The 24,278-nt window shown below is 46.9% G+C and overlaps 1 protein-coding gene across 1 annotated transcript in view; it reads right to left on the minus strand.

Annotated features, from left to right (window-relative positions):
• Positions 1–245: 245 nt before the first annotated feature.
• ARHGAP30 (Rho GTPase activating protein 30) overlaps positions 246–24,278 on the minus strand; it is a 2,240,907-nt gene continuing 2,216,874 nt past the window's right edge. The window contains exon 12 of the mRNA XM_069607204.1: positions 246–10,639. Coding sequence (XP_069463305.1) covers positions 9,065–10,639 — 1,575 coding nt within the window. The 3' untranslated portion in view covers positions 246–9,064. The remainder of the gene's footprint in view (positions 10,640–24,278) is intronic.

Below are 24,278 nucleotides of genomic sequence, written 5' to 3' on the forward strand. Positions count from 1 at the left end.
CTTATACAGCAAGTAAAATACAGTTTTAAAGCACCCACAGCGCGAGGGGTGTGGGACAAAGGAGTGAAATACAGTACATAACACAATAATTAATAAGAGCAGTGGAGGGAAAAGGAGGAAGAACAAACCTTTTTTTTTCATTTCTTTATTGGTTTTAACAATTTGTAACCAGACTTATAACATTATCAATGCAACGTTCGTAATTCACACATCTTTAATTCCCCTCCCCTCCCGCCCGCCCCTCCTCCCCAAGACCACTGTTTGTTCATCAGTCCTCAATGTGCCAGCTTTCGTGCCTGGGCTATCCGCTTCGTCTGAGGTAGCGCCTGACACATTGGGATGGAGCAATGGCACTGTTAGCGCTCTCCATCGATGCAGGTCCTCGCTGGTGTCTAGCCTCTGTTCTTGTATTGTGGTTTCCCATGTTCCGGTTTCAGCTGTTATCCACCTCGTGAGGTCCCCCCACCACTGTGCCTCACTTGGATTTTTGGGGCTCTTCCATCCCATGGCTATACGTCTCTTCACCGTTATACATATTAGGTCCTTAAGCCTGTTCAGTGGTTTGTTTTTCCTGCTGCGTTTGTATCTGCCCAAGATGCAGGCCGCAGGCGTTTACACTTCTACTTCAATGCCTGCTCCTGCCACTCTTGCCGCCGCTTGCGCCCAAAAACCTTGTATCACTGGGCAACCCCAAAACATGTGGGTCATTCCTGCCCTGGGTTTGTTACATTTGGGGCATACCTGGGTTCCTGCGCCCTTGAACTTTGATATGGCTTCTGGTGTGAGGTATGCTATATTAGTGATGTAGAGCTGAATAAGTTGTAAGCGGGCGTTTCTAGAGGTCTTTTTATGATAGTGGGTTATTTTCCCCCATTCTTTGTCTTCGAATTCTAGGCCCAGTTCGTTCTCCCACTTCGCCCTGCATTTGAGCTCATTTCTGGTCGTACCCTCCATTAGTGCTTCATAAAGTCGTGAGGTTTCGTGGCCCCCTTCAGCTTTGTCGAGCATAGTTTCTATGATTTCGTGCTCCGTTACCAGGTTGGCGGTTTCGGGCCATCTGTTCCTCATACCCTGCACCACTGCTCTATGGAGCAAAAACTGTCCTGAAGGTAGCCCTGTAGCTTCGTTGAGTTCGGCGAACGTTAGGATCTCCTGTTCTTGCATCAGGTCTCCTAGTGTAGCTACACTGTAGGGCTCCCATTGGGTACGCGTTTCCATTTGTCCCCATTGGCTGTTTGCCATGATTGCTGCTATGGGGATTTGAGGAGAATACGGGTCCTCTATCCCCACTGTCTTGCAGGCACGTTTCCAAAGCAGAGTCCCCAATTTGACCAGGTATGGACTGTTTTGTAGTGCAACCGCCTGGATCCAAAGTAGGTCCCTGAGTAACAGCCGAGGCAGAGCCGGTTGCAGGAGTCGGTGTCTGTTGTGGTCTCGTCGGCCATCCATCTCACTACATGCCTCAGTTGACTTGCCAAGTAGTATAGTTCAAAATTGGGGACTTTCATACCTCCCTTTTTGTAGGGTCTCTGAACTGTCTCCAACGCCACCCTGTGTCTGCCTCCCTGCCAGAGGAACCTTCTGCAGAGTTTGGTTATTTCTCTGAAGAATGAAGGGGGGATATTAAATGGGACATTGGTGAAATTGTGCATTAGGCGGGGTAGTGCCACCCTCTTGATGAGACCTGCCCTTCCAGCCACAGAGAGCGGCAACTTACTCCAAAAGTCCATTGATTTCTCAAGGGCATCTTTGGCTCTACCTGTGTTAGGCTTTCGGTGTATAGTGATTCCCAAGTATCTGAAGGAAGTTGTCTGCCATTGAAGGGCCAAGGGGGGAGGGATCCGGATTCTTAGCTATGTAGTGCAGCGAGAGGGTAGAGGCAAGACTTATCCTTGTTGATCTGGATCCCCATATATCTGTGGAATCCATCTAGAGTCTCTAGAATGTAAGGCAGGAGGTGTTCAGGATTGTGTAAGTATAGTAATGTGTCGTCAGCGTACAAAGAGATAAGGTGGGTCACGCCGTCTATCTCAACGCCCCCATCTCCGTATTCTTGCCTAAGGTAAGCCGCCACGGGTTAAGTGGCGATGATGTATAAAATGGGGGACAGTGGGCATCCCTGACGGGTCCCTCTATGGAGGGGCCATTTGTTGGAGTATGTTTTATTCGTGCAAACCCTGGCAGTTGGATTGGTGTATACTAGTTGGGTCCATTTAAAAAAAGCGGGTCCTATACCGATTTTCACCATGGTGGCATAGAGCCATTTCCACCGTACCGGATCGAAGGCCTTGGCAGCGTCTAGGGATGCGACTGTGTATTTCTGAGGCCTTTTTTTCGGTGCTATATATTACATGGTGCAACCTGCGTAGGTTCTTGGTGAAGGAGCGCCCTGGTACGTAGCCCGTTTGGTCCTGGTGGATCAGTAGGGGAACTACTCTACGCAATCTATTCGCTAGCAGGGCTTTTAGGATCTTGTTGTCTACGTTTAGCATGGAGAGGAGCCTAAATGAGCCGTTCTCTGTTACGTCTTTCCCAGGTTTTAGCAGGGGGATAATAACGTCTTCCCTCATGGTGTCGGGAAGGGTGTCGCTTTCGTAAGCCTCGTTGAACACTTGGGCCAGTAATGGGGCGAGGATCTCCTTGTATGACTTATAGAACTCTCCGGGTAGGGCATCAGTGCCCGGGGATTTTCCGGACGGTAGGGGTCTAATGGTTACCAGTACTTCGTCGGGAGTGATGGGTTCGTCCAGGGCTTCTGCCTTCTGTGTGTCTAATTTGGGACGCTTAATGATGTCCAGGACATCATCTATTTCGGTGTTGGTAGGGGACGTGGTGCTGGAATAAAGGTTTTGGTAAAACTCGGAGAAGACTGAATTAATTTCTTTTTGCGTGTGTGCAGTTGTGCCGTACGGTTTGCGTATATGACAAATAGGTGTCCGGGGAGTTTCCCTCTTATAAAGCCAGGCTAAGAGTTTCCCGGGTTTATCTTCTAGGGCATGGGTTCGATGTATTTAGCGTGACTTAATTTCCCCACGGTCTCCCAATGTGTTAAGCAGGTTTGTCTGAGTTCGGTCTCCCTTTGCACGTGTTCCGGGGTTGAGTCAGCCCTCCCTTCCAATTCTCCAAGCTCACTTTCGGTGCTTTCTAAAGAGGTTGTAATGGATCTCTGGGCGCCTCCCACAGCTGCAATCATTTCTCCCCTCATGACCACCTTGTATGCCTCCCACGCCATGCTTATGTGCCTCACACTATTCAGGTTTGTCTGCCAGTATTCCTCTGTGGTATCTCTTGTATGCTCTCGGAAGGCTGTGTCGAGCAGGGCCTCGGCCCTGAGCCTCCTAGTAGGCATCAGGGGTCTAGGTGGGAACACTTCCCAGGTAATTGCCAGTGGAGAATGGTCGGTCAGCACCCTGGACAGGTAATGTGCATCGCCAAACATGGCTTGTTGTTCTTTGCTCACGAATATATAGTCCAGCCTAGTGTGGACAGCATGCGGCGGGGAGTAAAAAGAGTATTCATGTTGTTCTGGGTGTTGTTCCCTCCACAAATCTTGGAGTAGGAGCTATTGTGTTAGTGTGGCTAATATTTTGGCAGGAGGGGATGGGCGGGTGTGTTTATCTGATCTGTTCTTTAGGGGGTCGAGGGTGCAATTGTGGTCTCCTCCCCATATTATGTTGCTATCTCTGTAAGGGCTAAATTGTGAGTATAGAGAGCGGAAGAAGACTGTTGTATCATGATTGGGTCCATAGGTGCTGATTAGGCATAACTCTTTTCCCTCTTTAGTGCCTTGTACTAGCGCCATCCTGCCCTCGTCGTCAGTTTTGCTGCCTATTAACCTGAGGGGGATGGTCGAGTCAATCCAAATCAAGACCCCCCTGGCATAGGAGGAGTAAGAAGATCCTATTAGGGTTCCCCGTCAGGTCTTGGCTATTGCTTCCAGTTTCTGCGCGTTCAGATGAGTTTCTTGGAGCATGGCAATCCCAACTTGGCACCTTTTTAAATATGCGTGGATGCGGCGTTGCTTCACAAAGCTGCTCATGCCTCTGACTTTCCATGTCATAACTTTTATTCTTTCAGCCATGGGTATTGGGTGGTCGGGCATTCGTGCCTGGCATCACATGAGGCCGTGCTTTTGGTATGCTGTATATGAGATTTACATGTGGTCTTGGTGTTTCCCAGTTTCGGTTCCCAACTTTAGTGCCAACTCCCATTTTCCCTCCCCCCAATAACTTTGAACTCCCCAAACTTAGAACAGGTCCAGCAAGGTTTCCCCTGTGATGACTATCCCATTTCCGCTCCGTTTGACCGTACATTGGTCTTCTGGTGCCCTACAAGCGGGTATGCATACCCTAAGAACTTCTGGGGGTAGAAGGATGTTCGTCTCCGGTGTCTCACTATTAGGAATCATTCCAGCTGCGTTTGAACTCGGTCATTCTGTTGTTGAGCTAATATAGGTCAACGGACTTGCGTGCTGCCCTTTGGAGTTGGACTCAGCGCAGCTTTCGTCTCTTTTCATCAATGTCTGGGATCTGCTCCCTGTCCATCCAGTCATGGGCTTCAGCCGGAGTGTCAAACAGGTGGGCCTTGTTGTTGTGTATTACCTTTTAATCTAAAAGGATAAAGGAGCATATAGCGCAGTCCGGCTGTTTTGTATCTGGCTTTAGTGTGTATGAATTGTGCCCTTTTCATTTGGACCTGAAAGGTGTAATCAGGGTAGATAGCTACTTTTGCAGAGTCTCTCTGGATCTGGCCACCTGATCGCGAATAGGCCAGAATGGTCTCTCGGTCCCTGTAATTAAGTACTTTTGCTATCATTGGTCTGGGCAGGGTGCCAGGGATTTTTTTTTGTGAGAGATCGATGGGCCCTTTCGATTGTGAAGCCTTGCAAGAGTTTCTCGACACCTATCTCCTGCAGCAGGAGGTTCGCCACGTAGCTTGTGGGGTCAGATCCTTCGATACCCTCTGGCAGGCCCAGAAGTCGGATATTATTCCGGCATGCCCGCCCTTCTGCCTCCTCAGCCCTATCCTCCAAGTTCTTCACTCTTTGCTGTAGCACATATACATCTTTTAGGAGTTGTGTTTGGGCCTCCGTGTTTTCTCGGACCTGGACTTCCAGTGTTTCAGTCCTGCAGGCCAAGGACGAACGTCTTGACGCAGGAGGCCCAGGTCTATGGCCACAGCGTCGATTTTATTTTCCATTGTTTGGAAAATTTTGATGGCCTCCAGGATCTGGGTGTTGCTTGGTTCAACTGCCACTTCAAAGGGGTCAGGCTGCGCCTCTGTGATTGTCTCGTTTGAGGTTTCAGGTCCTGTGGGCCCTCAAGCCGTAAAGGTGTCCATGGTGGTTTGGCGCTGTTTGGACCTTGCCCCTTTCGTCGACATCTCGCCCAGTTACAGGCACTCTGTCGTCCCAGGTGTGGCCTGTGTTAGCTAAAAGGTGGCGAGAATGCGGGGTAGTGCAGTATCACTTGAACACCGTTGTTGTTTTTGTTATGGCCTCGCTATGTTTAAGGTGATATAATATTCTGAATTGTGCAAACGCTAAAAAGCCTGCAACTTCAACACAAAGGTCCATGGCCTTCTCAATTTGCCTGCACAGGCGTAGGTTTAATGAATGGATTGGTCTGTTACTGCCTGTTTGTACTACTATGCGATCATTTACGACTGAAATACTTGCCTCTGCTGCTCAACCACAGTATCCCTGTTTCATTTGCAAATCATATGTCGTAGAGCAAGAGGACGCTGTGCAGGCTGTGATGCAATTCATACACATTTTTCAAACTGCATTTCTTTACACCAATATTGTCTTTGCAAAAAGAGGTGCCAACCAGTTTACCGAATAACAGTTATAGAGTATGCAGAAGTTACTTCTCAAAGTGTATTATCAGATGCGAGAAGGCCAAAGTGTCCTGTGATATGGACCTTGTGGGCCTCCTGTGTTTTATGATTTTTTTATTTTCCCTTTTTCTTTTTTCCTTTTGTCCCCCCCTGCCTGCCCAACCGGTGGAGAATCTGGGGATGGTCTCAGCAGGGTGGCCCGTATCGCTGGGGCCTATATGGATCTTAGGGCCTGAGAGCCAGTACATAAGTCACCCCACTCGCCAGCATTCGGGATCCATTTCAGCGCTCAGACTGCTTCGAGGGCTAGTGCGAGGGAGCCGCCATTTTAGGCTTGAGTCTGTGATTTCGTAGCGTGAGATTTCTAAGTCCATGCAGGGCACTCACAGTCGTAAAAAGGAACGTGAAGCTGCCAGATGGTATCCGCAACAGGTGTAGTGGCTCGCGTGCTTCAGAGGCTTCCCTATTGCATTAGAAAACAGCCTATCATGGTCACATCATACGGAGCACACCCAAGATGCGTCCTCGTCACATGGCGGTTAACCACGCCCCAAGGACAAACCTACTATGCCTCGTGGCTATTCAGAATGTGTAAGCGCAGCAAGGAAAAGTGCAGAGGGAGTAAGTGCTGGGGGTCCGGGCTCATGGGCGAGCCACAGGTGAAGAGTTTGGTTGTTGAGTGCTACATGGCCAAGGGCCATGTTAGGAGTAAGTTCGATCTCCCAGGGCTAGTGCTGAGGGAAGATAGGAGAGGAGCCGGTCCGATTGGGTGTGGGAGGTCCAGACCCCCGAGGATACATTAGGGACCCCGGACACCAATCACAGCAACTGTAGGATTAGCAGAGAAGAGAAGAAGTAGAGGAGGTGAAGAGGAAGGTCTTGAGGAGCATCTGGAATTTAAGAATGTCCTGCTCAAGGCGCAGAGGCAGGGGAGGCTGTTGCATAGGAGGGAGCCAGCTGAGGAAAGCGATTGACCACCTACCCTCTGTTTAGCAAAACGCTTTACTCACAAAGAGTTGGTGCCAAAGGAACAAAGTGGTCTAGAGGGAGTGTATTTAGTAAGATAAAGTTGAAGATAGTGTGGTCACCGGGCCCAGACTGCCTAGTGGATGATGCAGAGGTATTTGAATTTAATCCATGCAGCAACCGGGAGCCAATGAAGACTTTTAGGGCAGGAGAGATGCAGTCCCTGGGCTTAAGGTCAAGGATAAGTCTTGCTGCCCTATTCAGGATTAGCTGGAGGGGTCGCAGAGTGGAAGAAGGTAGATTCAGGAGGAGGCTATTGCAATGGTCAAGCCCAGAGAGAACCAGGGCTTGGGTAACATTGAGCCTCTTGGGGAAAGTGAGAAAAGGGAGAATTCCTTTGAGAAGTAAGAGCTGAAAGTGGGATTTTTTGGCAATGGCCTGAGTGTGAGGAAGGAAGGAGAGAGAGGAATCGAAGATGACTGCAAGGTTCCGGGCTTCAGAAGAAGGAGCAGTGGGGAGCAGCCCAAGGAGGAAGGCCAGAGTGAAGGGAAGAAGGAGGGAGCAGGGATCCCAATGAGAAGAATCTCAGTTTTACAGGCATTGAGCCATAGATCAATGGAGGTGCACCATGACTGGTTGGCAGATAGGCAGTCAGGGATTATGTAGGGTTCAAGAGGGTCAGCAGGAAGTTTGAAAAAAAGCTGTGTGTCGTCTGCGTAACACTGGAAGTTGGAGGAGAAGGAGGAGATGAGGCATGCAAGCAGAGCAAGGTACATGTTAAAGAGCCAAGGGGAGAGGATAGGACTCTGGAGGACACCACAGGTGGAGAAGGAAGGAGGAGAGGAGAAGGTGCCCAAGATGACTTGGGAAGAGTGGTCAGTAAGGAAGGATGTCAGCCAGTCCAGGACCCGTTCTGAGATACCAAGGGTATCATGGAGCCTTTGTATGAGGATGGAATGGTTGACTGTGTCAAAGGCAAAGGCAAGATCAATAAGGATGAGCACAGCAGGGGAGTTAAAGTCAAGAGATGAAAGCAGTTCTTCATAAGTGTTCAGAAGAGTAGTTTCCATGCCTCAGGATGCTCGGAATCCAGATTGATGGTCGTGGAGACAATCAACAAGTTCAATGTGTGAGTTGAGATGGGGTAATGTCAGCTTCTCCAGCAGCTTCCACAGGAAGGGGGTGATGGAAATAGGGCGGTAGTTGGCAGGGCAGGTAGGGTCTGCTGAAGGTTTTTTCAGGAGTGGGTGCACAAGGGAGTGCTTAAGGGAGGAGGGGAAAGATCCACCGTCAAGAGTGATTGCAGGAATCAGCGAGTGCGGGGTCGAGAGATCCAATGTTATCCTTGATGGTTTTGGATGAACAAGAGGAAACCTGTTTAGAAGAGACCTTCATGGAACAGACAACTCTGGAACTTCTTGAGGTGTGACAGGGGAGGAGGAGAAGGAGGACAGAGAAGGGCACCAAAGGAGGCAAGGGGTGAGGGATGGGTTGGGAGGGTGGCTAGCAAGGGTGTTCAGGATGTCCTGAGATTTTTGTGGCAAAGTGTGTGGCCAGTACGTTGCAGAGGCCCTGGGAAGGAGAAGGGGAGGAGAAGACTGCGGAAGGGTTGGCTAGTTCCCTGCAGATCTTGAAAATTTCAGCTGTGTTGTTGGATGCGCCGGAAACCTGTGCCTGTATGTGGGCTCCTTTTTCTTGGCACGGAGGGAGCGTCTGTATTGCCTTTGGAGCAGGTGGCAGGCCAGTTTGTCAGAGGGCGAGCCTGAAGTTTGCCACTTCCGTTGTGCCGCTCTGCACTTTCGTTTCAGAGCCGCAAGTTCGGAGTCGTAACCAGTTAAGCTTAGAGGTGGTTTTCTGGCGGATCCTCATGACTGGGGCAAGAATGTCAAGAGTATTGGTGATAGAAAGGTGAAGGTTTCTGAGAACAGAGGTAGTATCAGAAGTAGGGCGGAGAGGGGGAATGAAGGTGGAAGCAAAGGCAGCATGTGACACTTGTTTCATCAGTGGCTGTTAGTGAACGGGGTTGGCAGGGCTTTTTGGGGGGTGGTCAGAGGGCCAAAGGGACCCAGGTGGGAGGAGAGAAGAGCATGGTCTGACCAGGAGAAGGGGGTGACTAGTGGAGGGGAGAGAGGTCAGAGTCTATGAGGGTGTCCAGAGTGTGTCCAGCTGAGTGGGTTGTTCCAGAAGGGAGAACGGAAAGGGAAAGAGTGGTGCAGAGGTCAGTAAAGAGAGTGGATGCAGAACCTTCAAAGTGTGATACTCATTGGAACTCTAAAGAGAGGCTTGCTGGTGTTTCGTGGCCTTGGCCCTTCTCTAATGTTAGGTCTTTAGAAGAAGGTTGAGAGTTTATGCCACTAACTGACTCCCTGTTTTGGGTTCGAAGCGTTTTTACACAGAGGTTTTGGACATGCACATTCTTTTGCGACCTGGATGCTGCATTTGGTTCGTGTGAATCATCCGTGCAGTAGGTCTGCATTCTTCTGACTGGAAGCTCATACAAAAGTATTTTCTTCCCTTGGCCTGAATCAAATGAAACACTTCCACCATTATGCCAAGCAGAACGTTGCTGTTTCAGGAGAGAACTGCCAATCGGTTCACTTAGATCAATGCTGTGGCTTTTTTCCGGCTTGTTATGCTTGAGGCTGTGGCTTGCTGTGCTGTCTTTGTTGCCTGTAGAAGCAGCTCCAACATGAATTTTACTCTTCAGCGCTGGGGGCAGCTTGGCAAACAGAGGTTTAGGGGGCACAACTGGTACAGATTTCACTTGCTGGATTTCAGCCAAAGTGGAAATTAATCTCATGGACACACTTCCCATAAGGTATTTTGGAGGCTGTTTCTTCTTTTCAAAAGGTTCTGATGTAGATTGTGGTCTCACTGTTCTACAATTAATGGAAAGATTAGGTCCCTGAAATGTCTGTGCATCATTCATTTTAAGATGAGTCAGTGTGCCTTCATTAATATTTTGCACCTGTTTTTCTATCACATTATTCAGTGAGTCTTCTGCATGTTCTGGGGGGCAGTCACATTTTGGAACTCCGTCAACCTGAGGATACGGACATTGTTGTAAAACAGAAGACTCTATCATGTCTCTCTGGTTTAGAGTCTGCAATGCCCTGTATAACTCATTGAACGCTACTTCACACTTGGGTCCACTTTCTGTAACTGGCATATAGTATTGCTTTTCAGTGGTGCACACATCTTCAACATCCACAAAAGAAACTGTTCTGTCTGAATTAGTGCTTGGTCTATTGAAAAGACAATCCATTTCATTATGGGAACTACTTGCTGCCATTATGTGTCTATCATCATTTTGATGACTAGTTGGTGAAGTGTGAATCAAAATGTCTTGAATTTTATTCTTGGACCTTGCTTGTTGGGGAAGTGCGCACGTTTTCTTGGGCATTTCATCCAAAATCATACATTGTGTCGTTTTTTGTCCTTGTTCTAAATAGACAGATTTGTTTGGCGCAGTCATCCTCAGGGTACTTGCTTCCTCATATGGTAAATGATTCGTATGAGCTATCATAGGCCTGTCTTCCTCTAAGGTTCCAGTTGATAGATGTCCTGCTGGCTCCTGGGAAATGTTTTTTAATTTATATTCTGATCCAGGTATGCCACACATGTGATTTTCTAAGAGATCAGAAAGGGGGTTCATGTCCTTGATTAATGGACACAGATCATCAGAAGCACTCATAAAAACCTCTTCAGAGAATTCATGCTCTTCGCTGGAACGTTCTTCATTGTCAGAACAGCCAGTGGGGACAAAGTACATCGTATCACTTTCATCTTCGGAGCACATGTCATCTGGAGGAGGTTCCACTGAGAATTCCATCATCTAAAAAGAATAGAACAAACATCCATGAACATGTCTCAATTGTTATAAAATAATTCTAATAAGTCAAAGTTGGTATTCTGAACATATAGCAGTGGGCAAAGGAATTAAAGGGTTTGGGCAAAGGACTCTCCTCTTCAATCTAGGTTATGGAGAAAGGGGTCCAGTGGTCCCCTTCTCACCAGATTCATTGTGGCTCTAGCAGAAACATTATGAAAGGTAATCAATTCAAGCAGTAATAGAATTATGGAGCAGGACTCAACATCAATCGTTACAAACCGTCCAACTTCAAAGAAGGGGATGGAGTGCATCACAGTTCACCAAATATGACCGTAGCAGTAAGATACTTTCAGGATAAAATATTTTTACACAGAAGTGACAACATTACGTTTGTATACAAATTAAGCTCGGCCCGCCATATAGCATAGCTTAATGTTTTGACAAATAGCCTCTGATTCCAGGCACAACTGGTATTTATTTCTCCAGAGGCCACATAGCCATTGTTCAGCATATGTGACGAAGTACATAATTGGATTCTTCAAAATTAATAATCATTAGTTTCGTGGAAAAATGTGAGAAGAAGTGAGGAAACACAAGAGTGTTATAATGCAATGTTTTGTAAACTGCAGAAAATAGCAACAACAATAAAATGACTGTACTTCTCCTCCAATAGGCTCTATAGTCCTGCACTGGCCTGTCTTAGTTAGAAGATTCCATCTTAAAATATGCATGCTTGGTTGTAAAACGGACTTCCGCTCTGGCACACAGAAATGAGAATATGCTAATTTGCTTATTAGCCATTTGTCCTAAGATGTGTTTGTGGAACTTTGCTCACGCTGCTTAATTTACAATCCCGCATAGGCTGACTCCACCTCAACCAGAGTCCTGACAAATGTCGCAAATTCAATTATAAACACACTCAGCTGCACTGATAACATTTAGAAGGATTAGGGAGTATCCTGAGAAACGTTTCATTGACTGCTTGCATGTGGAAACACTCTTTGCCATATACATGTAATCCAATTTATTTGGATACCTATATAACCTGAAACACGAATAGAGGGATAACAGGATCTGTATGTTTGCCTAAATTTATATGGGCCTGTGTCATCTTGTGCTATGCTGCTATTGCAGTTTTACCAGACTAACCTCTCCTAAAGCTTGAAGTTTAGTCTGTGTTTTTCCTCATCAATTAGTGCGGCATTGGTGCTGGGAGCCCCAAAGGAGCTGTAAACGGACTCCAATTGACAGTCCCATTAAAGAAGGTAAGATGCATGTGCTAATGAGGCTCTTGCTGAGTGGAAATGTCTCTTGACTAGGCAGACCGTTTGTCAACTGTAAGAAAGTTGTTTTCATTCAGAGGTTGGATCAGTAGACACTTAACTTTCAATTATGTGTTTGATCTGTTTATTACGTTTTGTCCCTGGTAACTGCTACTCTCGATTAAACAAAGTAGTATTCCCTGTTAAACTATTATTTTTTTTATTTTTTTTTTATTTGAACTTTTACTTATTTACAATAAGTTTTATCAAAATTTCGCTTCATCTTCAGCCGAAAGAAAAAAGCTAAAACTTCACCATCTACATAAACCTCCCACCTTTACTGGTACGTAGCCGTGGCTGGTATACGAGAGCAAGGAACTAAGACATAGGCCCTCATTACAAGTTATGCCGGTAGCCATGCCGCAATTTGCGGCATGGCTGCCGGCAAAACCGCATCCGTGTCCGTGTCCTCGGAATGAGGACTTACCGGACCATTCCGATTTCGGATGGCCCGGTAATTCCTCACTCGAGGACACGGACACGGTTCATCCCCATTCCCATTTCAGCCCCCATAGGGCTGAATTAGAATGGGAGAGGGAGTAAACAATGGGCCATTACGAGATGGCCCGTTGTTTGCTCCCTCTTCCCCTCGCGGGACCCGGTATGCATGCCTGGTTTTCCCAGGCGTGCTAAACGTGTCCCGCGAGGGGACCTCGTAATGTGGCGGAAGGGGTTGAACGGCGCCGCAGCCTTTTACGGCGCCGTTTAACCCGTTCCGCCAGGGTCGTAATGAGGCCCATAGTCTTTTGAGATTGGCGCCCTACGCCCCTCCACCCTCGGGCCCTTGGCGGTTTATCTGTTCAAATGCGAGTTCGAGTAATTTGACCAAGGCAATGGTCCATCTCGTTTTTTCGCCAGAGATCAGTCTGTTCCACAAATCGTCAGAATTGAATATCCATAGGTTTTCTACCAGAGATGGGAGGTGGATGTTTCTGTTTGCGTTGGTTTTAGAACAGTCAATCACCAGGTGTTTGAGTGTTTCAACAGATGAATCCTCCTTACATAGGCGACATCTCTTGTCGGTTGTGGTTCCACGAGTTGCTATAATCTCTCGGGTCAACAAAAGATTCAATCTCGCTTTCATGGCATATATTCTCATTTTCTTGTCCGGAAATTTTTGGCAGTAGTTCATCGGTGTTCTCAGTTTATTAAAAGCCAGTGGCAAGTGGTTTAGGAGTTCGTTCCCCACCGCTTTCTCTGTTGTCAGAATCCAGTCCATCTCTTCCATTTTTCTTTTGATTCGATCTGGATTTTCCTTCAGCTCTACTTCTGTGCATGCTATTAGTGCTAGGTCGGTCTTTCTGGCCTTGACCTATTTTTTTCAATGCCTCACAGTTGCCTGTTTCGATTTCCATCTTCATGAAGTTAAAAATGGGTAAAGTGTCCGACATGATTATTCTCCTGTACAGTCTCATGGCGCTTTGATCTACCATTGTCACTAGTGAGACTAGCCCCAGCTCTCTCCTAATGGCCCGCATGGCAGTTGATTTTGGAAGGCCCAAAAGTGTTTTCCAAACATAGCCCTATAGTTTGCTCCAGAGATGGCGTGGTATATACAACGAGGCTTCCATTCCATATGTCATCGCGAGAATGACTTTTGCCTTGTAGAAGGTTATCGCTGGTATTAAGGAGAACTTTCCAAACTTGGAGCCAACCATTCTTGTCTGGGAAGTTAGACATCTCACTTTTTCCCACAGTTGGTTTTGCGCACTCATGTCTGTTCTTGAACTGCCCATCTGGACCCCTAGATATTTTATATTTTTGACAATTTCAATTTTGGTCTTGTCGAGGAACCAATTTAGTTTTTTCGTTGCTTTGTTGGTTACTTTTTCAATTCCCAAGATTTTCGTCTTTGTTTTATTTATCTCCAATTGGTTTTCAGCAATGTATTTCTCCAGGTTAGCTAGTTTTCTTTGAAGCCCCACTTTGGTCTGATCTATTAAGATGATGTCATCGGTGCACAGAAGACGTGGAATTTCCATTTTCCCGATTTTAGGAGGAAACGCTCTTATTTTACTTTCAGACAGCTGGTAATGGCCTAGGAACGGTATCAACAAGGGCGGGGCCAAAGGGCACCCCTGCTTGACCCCTCTGTTCACCACTATCCCCTCGGACAGTGCGCCTTGGAGGTTTAGTTTAACTCTGATTTTCGTGTTCGAATGAAGAGTTTTTATGGGGTCGAGTATTTTTTTCAGACAATTCCAACCTTGCAGTTTCAACCACAGTCTGTTCCTGTCGATCCTATCAAAAGCTTTCGAGAGGTCAACAAAAGCCAAGTAGATCTTTGGTGCATCTTCTTTGACTTTGGCTTTCAAGATGTTTATTATCATTAGGTTGATTGTTGTACAGCCATTTTTTTGAAAGCCCGTTTGTAGATGGTCTTTTGAAGGGCCGTCTTTTTCCCAGATTCTGAAGTGAGCTAGCAGGAGGGTTGCATATATTTTCCCTATTATGTCCAATAGGGCTATTGGCCTGTAGCTCTCAGGTTCATTTCTAGCTTTTTTTTTCTAAATCGGGACTATCACCGTTTTCTGCCATGACTCAGGGATCATCTTTGTTCTACCACATTCAGCGAAAATCATGCTGATCATTTCCGACCATTGCGTTGGGAACATTTTTAAGTCCACATTCGTCAACCCATCAGGACCTGGGGCTCTCGATGTTTTAAGTTTCCTTATGGCTGCTTCAATGTCTTCTGCGTTCGAGAGGTCTTCCCAGGGTGTGTTGGAAACCTGGTCGATCATTGCTGGATCTTGATTTACGCCTTCCAATTCCTTTGCAAAATAGTTGATCCACCTTACTTCCGCCACGGCATTACACTGGACTGCACTTTGAGGGCTATTCTTTGCTTTTATCAGAGTCCAAAATTCATTGGATTTTTTTGTTTGAAGTTTGCTCATCATATTCTCGGCATCGTTTTGATATTGGGCTGCTCTGCGTTGTTTGCGCCAGGTGTTATAGCTTTTTATTTCCATTTGCCATTTTTCCCAATCCTCAGGGGCATTTGATTTCTTCGCTATTCTTTTCAGTCTGCGGCCCACCTTTATTTTCGCAACCAGGTCTTTGTCATAGGTATGGTTCGTATGCTCGGGTTTCGTTAATTTCTTCTTGCCCTTACTTGGAATGACAATAGAAGAGGTAGGTAATTCGGTCTGTCCTTCGTTGTGTTCAAGACGTCGCCGTTGACCCTCTGGTCCCAGGCCTTTTTCATTTGCACGATATCTTGTTCAGTCAGTCGTAGCCAGGTTTGTTGGATATTTGTTTCAATGGCCAGATCGTTAAGAGCTTGGCTTCAAAATTCTTGTTTGCCACATACACACCAGTAAGTTATGATCACTGTGCACCGTTTTTTGCACCTTGAAGCCCATCAGGTCTTGAATCAACCTGTTTGAGACATAAATATAATCAAGAGTTGCTTTTGAAAAGTCACGCTCCCATGTCGGGATGTTCACTTGATTTGGGAACAGGGAGGGAGGCGACATTTTGGATGTTTCTTGAGGCAATAACTTCGTTCCACGCCTTGCCTCTCTCGATGGTGCAATCCGAGGCTCCCAGTGGTTGGACGGGACTTTGTTGGTCGACCGCCGTCACCTTGCATTTGGCGTTGAAATCACCACATATGATAAGCTCAATTTTGTCAAATTCAACGTAAAGCTGGTCTATCAATGCACACATGTTGAAACAGAATATTTTTATCGACATCCGCTGTGGATTCCAATAACAATTAGCTATGGCCAAGGGATTTTGCAGACCATTTTGGTTCTTGTCCTTCAATTCTGGCTGCGAGGTTAAAATGACCAGCATTTCATAGGACTCTTCCCATTTGATGGGTTCACTCAGACCCGTTCCTGTTTTGATAGCAGTTAAAAGACCCGATGATGGTCTACCTAACAGGCCTTTCACTCTGGTGATATTGTCCCTGCAAAGCCATCGAGAGCCGGTTGGTTCAACAACCAGGTCTCTTGCAGACAAACTATGTCGAAAAGCCCCAGATTGACGCCTCCAGCTGTTGTGAGATGAGCATGTCCTCGCTTGTTCCATAAGCCCAGACTATACTTTTCCTTTACGGGCCGCTCGATTTCTCTCTTGCAGATGTTGTTGTCGAGTCAGGCTAACCCTGGTCGTTGCTATTTGCCAGTATTTTTGTTCCAATTTGACATTAGCCACTTCCAGGGACCTTTAGGTTGTCTTGATCCTGGTGTCTCTTGTGTATGTACATATGAATTAATCTTCTTATCCGAGTATTTGGGACCTACTTCTGTACTGGGAGAGGGTTGCTGGTGTTACTCTCTTTGTGATCTAGGTCCCTTGCAACCCGATTCAGAATGCTCCCGGTTGCTTGGACTTTGTCTTCTTTTTTTTTTTGGAGAGTCCCTCTTAGTTGCCTCAAACCAACGCATCTCTGCCCGAGCATTCCAATGGGGGTGTTCTGCTGGATTCATCAGACTCCTGAGACCGGTACCATCGATTATTGCGGTACAGATCCTCCGTTTTAGATCGGTAGTGCTTTTGGATTTTGTTCCTTACTTTTTTTTTTAACTTCATCATCTTGACTATCAGTCTTCCTTTATATTTCCGTCAGACGGAAGCCCAACATTTCCAGCTCTTCATATGCGGACTCATCAATATATTGAATGCCTGCCGATTTCAAGTGCAGAAAGGCTTTTGCCTTCATTTCCATGTGGTATGGTTCCACAATCTCAAAGTCCTCCGTTCTGATTTTTTTCAATGTTTTTGTTTTCCGTGTTATTTGTAATACTGTCGGTCTATTAAGTATTAGGAAGTTTTTATCTTCTTCCATTTGCTCCAATTTGAAAACTCGTGTCTTTTCTTGTCCATTTTATTTTTGGTGGTTCTCCACTTCAAAACTTTCGGCTCGGTGTTTCCACAAGCTTCCTCGTTTGTCTACCTCCTTTCGTTCATATCAGGTTTTCGATGGACTCCTTCTTGCTCTACCCTCATCGCTTTTAGCCTGCTTTTCTTCACAGCTCCGGTGTGGTTTGGTTTTGAGCCGGGTCTCATTTGAATCCGGCTGGGAGGGACCACTCTTGTTATTCCAGACGGCTCCCTCTTTGGCCGCTTTATCCGTGTCTATAACGGAAACATCCTGATCCTTTCGCCTTCTTTTTTCATTACTTTCTGTTCGGTCCTCCTTGATCTCCTTCCTCTCCTTTTCTGAGTGTATAGATATATTCATTAAGTCCGCGCAGACTAAAAATTCTTCCGCTGTTCTTGGCGATCTTGGTGCGCTATTTTCTTCAGGTTTTATCAGTGGCTCAAGTTGGTTAACCTTTATTATGGGCGCACCAGTTCTACCGTCTGCTTTAACCAACGTTTCAAAGGTGTTCTTGAACTTAGCGTTTTGCTCAATCTGGGGGGCTATTGGCAGCGGGGTCTTTTTAGATTTTGCAGAATGCGTCCCTTCGTTTGACACTTGAGGGAGTGTTGGGACGCTTTTATCCTTACCCTTTGGCCGCACCTGAACCTCTTGAACCATTTCCTCGTGCACCAGTGTTGTTGGTTTTTGAATTCTGTTTTGTGTGTCCATAAATTCGATCTTTTTTTCCAGGGCTAAAATTTTCCTTTCCCAGGTTTTCTGATTGACCGCTTTGTCTTCAATTGCTGTTATATAACCTTCTACGATGGCTAATTTCTCTATTATATTCGAAAGGATTGCAGTGTTGTCGTGTACATTTTCTTTTATAGCTTCATATAATTTGCAGAAGGGTGCTAACACGATGGTCATGGCCGACATGATAGCTATCATGTCCGTTTTTTTATTTGGCGATTCATTTTGCATAGCTACTGCAATGTCACTAAGTTGTCTCTTTTTTGGCGATACTTTTTTCAGATCGCCTTGCGGGTATTGATGAGTCGAACACCAAGCCTTCCACTGGGGATCTGGTGTTCCAATCCGAATTCACCCGGTTTCTTAAAGGTCCATTTTTTAATTGAGAGTTGTCCCAATTTGCTTTTAACTCTTGTCCTTTCGTAGTCGGAGAAGAGGTCAAATGGCCCGTTGACAGATGGGGCTTTGTCCATGCAAGGCAGAGCTCTTTTTCCGGTCGAGTGACAGACTCACGATTCGAGTCCCGGGTTCTTTGATCAAATTTCTCCCTTTCTTCCTCCTGTTTGTTCTCGAGTATCTCAATCTCCTCTGTAACTGCCGAAACCCCCTTCGATGCCTTTTGCATCTGGGGGGCGTGGGCCATCTCTCTTGATCGGGCCTTTAGGCGCTGTATCGATGTACCCAGTGCCGATGTATCCAGACTCTCTGCCGCCGTTGGCTTTTCTGTATCATTGCTCGGTTCTTTAGTAGCTGTATTCTTTCTCTCCTTGGGGCTATTGGTTTCTCGCCCTTGATTGTTAGTTGGCAATGTTGCCGTTTCGGTTTTCCTCTGCTTTAGAACTGGCTGTGCTTCATTTGTTATTTCAAGCATTTCCACATCTGATACTTCCGTCTCTATACTCTGTTTCCTTTTATGTTGTTGGGTAAAAAACGCCTTTAACGGGCAAGACAGAAGTGGATTAGGCAGTCCTTTAGATGTTTGCCCCTGTCTTCTGATACTTTTTTTTTCTTTCGATTCTCCCATGGACAGTTTATTCAGGGCTCTCATGTTTGCCGTGTTTTTTGTCCCTTGTTGCCTTGCTTTGGCCGGGGTATTGCTTTTGTTTCTCTTTTTTCTTTTCACTGCACAACCAGTTTTGAGTTGCTCCCCATCCGTCTCTTTATTCGAGTCCTCCGGCTCTCCCTTCGTTTGTTTTTCACTTTCCGAGCCAAATTCATCTGATTCCTCCTCTTTGCTTAGGTCGGCGTTCCTCTCCTTATCACTGATCTCTATAACCGGTCTAAAGACCCTTGGTTGCCTTTTACCCTGCCTTTGTAAGAGATTGTCGCCTTCACGGTCTGTATCATGGAGCATAACTTGGATGCGCACCGTATTAGGGTCTAATTCGCTGATTTCCGCTCTACCTGGCGGATTAGTCAACCCTTCTACTTCAGTGCTATGCTGACGGGTCAGCCCCTCTCCTGCCAAACACTGTTCTGATGTCTCAGATGTTTCCAGGCCTGCTGCCGACTCTATGGACCCCAGTTCGAACCCGCTATGCGGGTCCCGTGCCCGGGTATCCGCCGCACCATTTCCAGCTGGTTTCTCCAGGCGTATGTGTACCTCCCGATCCTCCGATCTCTCTCGTTCGGGACTCATCTCAAGACCTCCGCCCGGCGGCAGCTTCGAGTCCGGCGGGCGCCGTCCTCCGACTGCACCCGAACGAACTCTACTTGCCACCTCCGGTGACGGCGGACCGCTCCCAGCTTGGTGTACTATGGCCGAGGTAGGCGGGGGCGTGGCACCTCCTGAGCCCCCTCCGCCTCCTCCTCCCGCGCGGGTGACTCCTCCCGCTCCTCTGCCAATGCCGTGGACTTCTTCACTCCAGCGGACTCCTGCCCATTTCTTTGTGGTTCGAGTAGGATATTATTTTCTTTTTTGCTTCTTTTGCCGAGTCCATGTACCTGTGCCTGTGGACATGTCCGTCCAGGCGCTATCGGTAGAAGGTCCGCCATTGGTGATGTTAAAGCCGGTCTTGGTGCCCAATCCGATTAACTCCTCCTCCTGTCGGTTGATCCTGGGGCAATCGCCCCCTCCGGCTTGGTTGTTTTGGTCGACGGCAAATTTTTTAGGAGTGGTCTCAAGAGGGGTTTCAGTGAAATTGGAGGTCGAACCTCTGGCTCCATACGACTCTGACTTCGCGTCTGCAGCGGACTGCTGCAGACTGGCTCTCCACCTCGGCTCTCCAACTCCGCTCGCCGTTCCGCGGTATATTGAGGCACTTATAGGCACCTCCTGCACAATAGCGTGGATGGGCTGCACAACTGCTGCAGATTGGCTCTCCACCTCGGCTCTCCAACTCCGCTCTTTTCTAATGGAATGGTCAGCAGCCAGGCACAAACTCCACATGTGCAGGAGAACAACAGATGGCCAGGAGGGTGGAAACAGGGCCTCACTCCCAGTAAACTATCTGATTAAGAAAGAGCCAGGTATTAAAGTGAAACTATATGCTTAGGCATTCTTCATCCGTGCACGAAATTTAGAGGGTTAAATCATCTAGTGCCACCCACCGTGAGACTCAACTGACATAATTGAGACTCAACTGACAATATACGTACCCAGTATGACAACCTGATACATAAAACAAAACTACAAGGATTATAAACCATACAACCCACTAACCAAAACCTCACATTTCTGCATACTTAATTCACACAAAAATTCCACACAACCACCTCTCTCACAAAAACCGCACAGACTTCACCACACCGCAACAACAATCGACACATAGATCGCAACAACAGCACACAAGGACTCACTTCGATCCTGTATGCACACCCAAGCTCAGTGCACGGTGAAAACCGAACTGAAGCTGCCAACAATACACCACCTCTCACTTTCCTACGCCTTCTTCACCCACTAACCCACACCCCACCTTTTTGTTTACAGATCTGCCTTAGCGCCTGGAGACCAACTCTGTTGGTGACGGTGTGCTATATAAATACCTTTAACATTAACATTAACATTATTACTGGGTAAGAGTATCATTTGGGGATGTGATGGAGAATAATATGCAGGTGCCGAAAAGGTATTGTGTGTTTGGGTTTATTGTCCATCTATCTACCCATTCCTTCACCCAGTTCACCAGACGGACCTTGCCTGTGGCTTTGGTTAAGATTTTCCTTTCTGCTCTTCCTATCCTAGAATACGAAACTGATCAGTGTTTCAGCTCTTCATCCTGTATGTGTAGCTCACGGTTCCTTCCAATACTCTTTCTCTGGACTGCAATGGATTTGGATGTTAGCAGGGGCAAATAAAATGTGTCCCAATGCTACTGCATGGGGCACGGTTAGTGAGAAACTGAGAAATGCATTGTAAAGGAAGAGTAACAGTTTCTTGGCACAAGTGTGTAGGGTGCAGTTTTTCGAGCAGTCACATGAGATGTGTCAGGTCTGATGCTGTCTCAACGTTATATTTATTTAATTATTGTGTTTATTTTATTTATATACAGGAGGAACAATGCTCTTTTCAACGCAAAAGAATATACTATAGATAGGAAATCAGATTTGACGGGAAGCAGTGAGCTTCTTACAAAGGGGTGAGTTTGAGGGACATTCTGACCTGGTTGTGGAGGGTAGAAAATGGAACAGCCATCGGGACAATACATAAGTGGACATACATAGATTAAGGACAACTAACATTGGAAATCTTTAAGTCCAGGCAGGTGGTATGGCCAGCTGTGCTCGGGATGTGACCATGATGGGTGAAGTGCTAGTTAGAGCACAGGCAGAGGAAGTGAGGGACAGGCAGTTTAGAGGCAAGGGAAAAATATTATCTAGCAGGCAGATGAGAGGTAGGTTAAGAGGGTAACTCAGAGGGAAGGAGGAAGGCTTTTAGTTTGGTTTTGAACAAATCCGTGTGGATCCAGAGGGGAAAAGGGCCAAGGGGCCTATTGCGGGACAATAGGTAGGTGCAAGGTGGTGACAGCCCGGGGGGGGGGGTGGCAGCCGACAAACTAATAATTGCAGGCCTGGGACCCCGCCAAAGGCTGGTGAGGGCTGGAAGGCAAGTTCAAAGGGGGGCTGATGCTGGTGACGATTGGGCAGAAGGCCAGAAACCAGTAGGACTCAGAAGATATCTAGCCGCCAATCACAGCTACTGATGGGAGTTAGCATGGAAGGGAGAGAGGGAAGGAGGAGGAGAAGAGAAGAGTCTTAAGAAGTTTGCAGAACTTGAGTTCCGGTTCGAGACGGAGAGGGAGAGAGAGGCTGTTCCAAAGGAGGGAGCCATCTGAGGAAATTGATCTGCCACCAGTTCTCTGCTTGGAGAAGCGTTGGACCAGCAGAGAGTTGGAGCCGGATGATCGAATGAGGCTTGCAGGAGAGTATTTAGTGAGAGTGAGTTGCAGATAGCGGGCCCCAGGCAGCCTTGTGGATGATGCAGAGGGATTTGAATGTGATCCTTGCAACAACCGGAAGCCAGTGGAGGGATTTTAGGGCTGGCGAGATACTGCCCTTGAGGTTTGAGGCCAAGGATAAGTCACACAGCTCTATACTGGATTAGTTGAAGGGGGCGGAGAGAGGAAGAAGGTAGATTAAGGAAGAGGCTGTTCAAGTAGTCCAGCCTGGAGAGGACCAGAGCACGAGAGACATTGAGCTTCTGGGGGAAGGTGAGGAAAGGGAGAATGCCTTTAAACAGGTGAAGTTGAAAGTGGGCCTCCTTGGCAAGGTCCAAGACATGAGGAGTGAAGGAAAGAGAGGAGTCGAAAGATTTTTTGCTTCAGAGGATGGAGGGGGAGGAGAGCCCATAGAAAGGGGCTCAAGTGTAGGGGGGGAGCAAGGGACATGTGTCCCGATAGAAAGGATCTAAGTCTTGCTAGAATTGAGACAGAGATCGTTGGAGGTACACCAAGACTGGATGATGGATAGGCAGTCAGGGATGACAGATGGCAGAGGCGGTGGGAAGAGAGGAAGAAGGGAATAATCTGCATAACACTCAAAATGAGATGAGTAGGGGGAGATTGGGTGAGAAAGAGGAGCAAGGTAGATGTTGAAAAACCAAGGCAGGAGGATAGAGCCCTGGGGGACACCACAGGCAAACATAGAGGTGGAGGAGAAGAAAAAGCCGAGGGTCACCGGGAGGGGCAGTCAGTGAGAAAAGTGGTCAAAAACTCTAGTACCCGGCCTAAGATACCAACTGTATCATGTAACTGCTTTATGAGGATGGAGTGGTTAACAGTGTCGAAGGCAGAAGAGACGTCAAGGAGAATGAGAACAGCAGAAGAGCTAGAGCCAGGATTTGCAAGCAATTTTCCACAGGTGTTCAGGAGAGCAGTTTATGTGCCTAAGGATGCTCGGAATACAGATTCATGGTCATGTAAGCAACCAACAAGCTCAGTGTTTTGGGTCAGTTGGGGGAAGACCAACTTCTCCAGGAGTTTCCCAAGGAAGGGAGTGATAGAAATAGGATGGAAGTTGGCCAGACACAAGGGGTCAGCCGATGGCTTTTTTAAAAGAGGGTGCACAAGGAGTGCTTGAGAGAGGATGGGAAAGAGCCAGATGCAAGAGAGTGGTTGCAGAGACCAGTGGGAGCTGGAGCAAGGGAGCAGATATTGTCCTTAGTAGTTCTGGAGGAACAGGGTGAGACCTGTTTGGATGAGACCTTCATAGAGTGGACTACTCTCGTGACTTCATCTGATGTGACAGGGGAGAATGAGGAGAGAGTGCAGGCAGGTGTGGTAGCTGCAAGGGGAGGCGTGGGCATACAAGGAGGAGTGGTGGGGGGAGGATGAGAGAGAAAGCAGGATGTCCTGAGTTTTAACAGTGAAGTGGGTGGCCAGTGCATTGCAGAGGGCCTAAGATGGTAGAGGTGAAGTAGACACTGCAGAAGAGGTGAGGTAGAGGCCGCAGAAGAATTAAAGAGGCGGCTAAGGACCACCAGATATCTATCTCAGCTTTAAATATATCAATTTGAATTTTATCAGGCCCAAGGCCTTGCCACTGTTTTGGTTTGCTATATAGAATCTTTACCTAATCAATGGTAAACTGCAATGCATTGATGCTAATATCATAAACATTGGAATTGAATTCAGGGTCCAACAAGTGGTCGAAGTGGGCGGGAGCGGTTGGGAGCTGTGCTCCTCTACTTTTTAAAATTAAGTTTTACTGTTCCTATACTTTTATATTCAGAAGAAATCATTCTGCAATGGTTTCGTTTTTTTAAAAAAAATGGCAGGAAGAAGTTGAAACTTGACCTTCAGTGCACTGCACTGAACTTTCCCTTAAATAGCAGGTGCGTGTGTTTAGGGTTGTGTATTGCACATTGGAGGGGCTGTAGTGATGGGATTTGTGGGGCATGGTGGCAGACCAGCAGGGAACATAGTTCCACTACTTCATTTCGTGCACTTCGACCACTGGGTCCAACACAAAAGGATATCTTGTCTCAGTGTACAGATCAGAGACGTGCCTCTGCCAAACATCCTCCCTGCTTTTACCATCTATGATGTTCATTCCCTCTGTGTTTCCCATGGTAGCTACTCTCCATAAAGCTGCACTGACTTTCTACAGCTCTACGTCCTCAAGCTCATTCCACTTGCATTTTGAGTACTTTTTCTTTTTCTTGTTAATAAGGAGTTTGTAATCCTGGCTCCGCTTACACACATCATTTTTGGTCATGAACTTTGTATTTTCTTATCTCATGCTATCCCATGTTCATGCTGTTTTACCTGCATGCTTTGTCAAACCTGTCTGATTTACGGATGACTCGTGATGA

The sequence above is a fragment of the Ambystoma mexicanum genome, chromosome 1p (genome assembly GCF_040938575.1).
Source record: "Ambystoma mexicanum isolate Mex_15411 chromosome 1p, UKY_AmexF1_1, whole genome shotgun sequence".
NCBI classification, from domain to species: Eukaryota; Metazoa; Chordata; class Amphibia; order Caudata; family Ambystomatidae; genus Ambystoma; species Ambystoma mexicanum.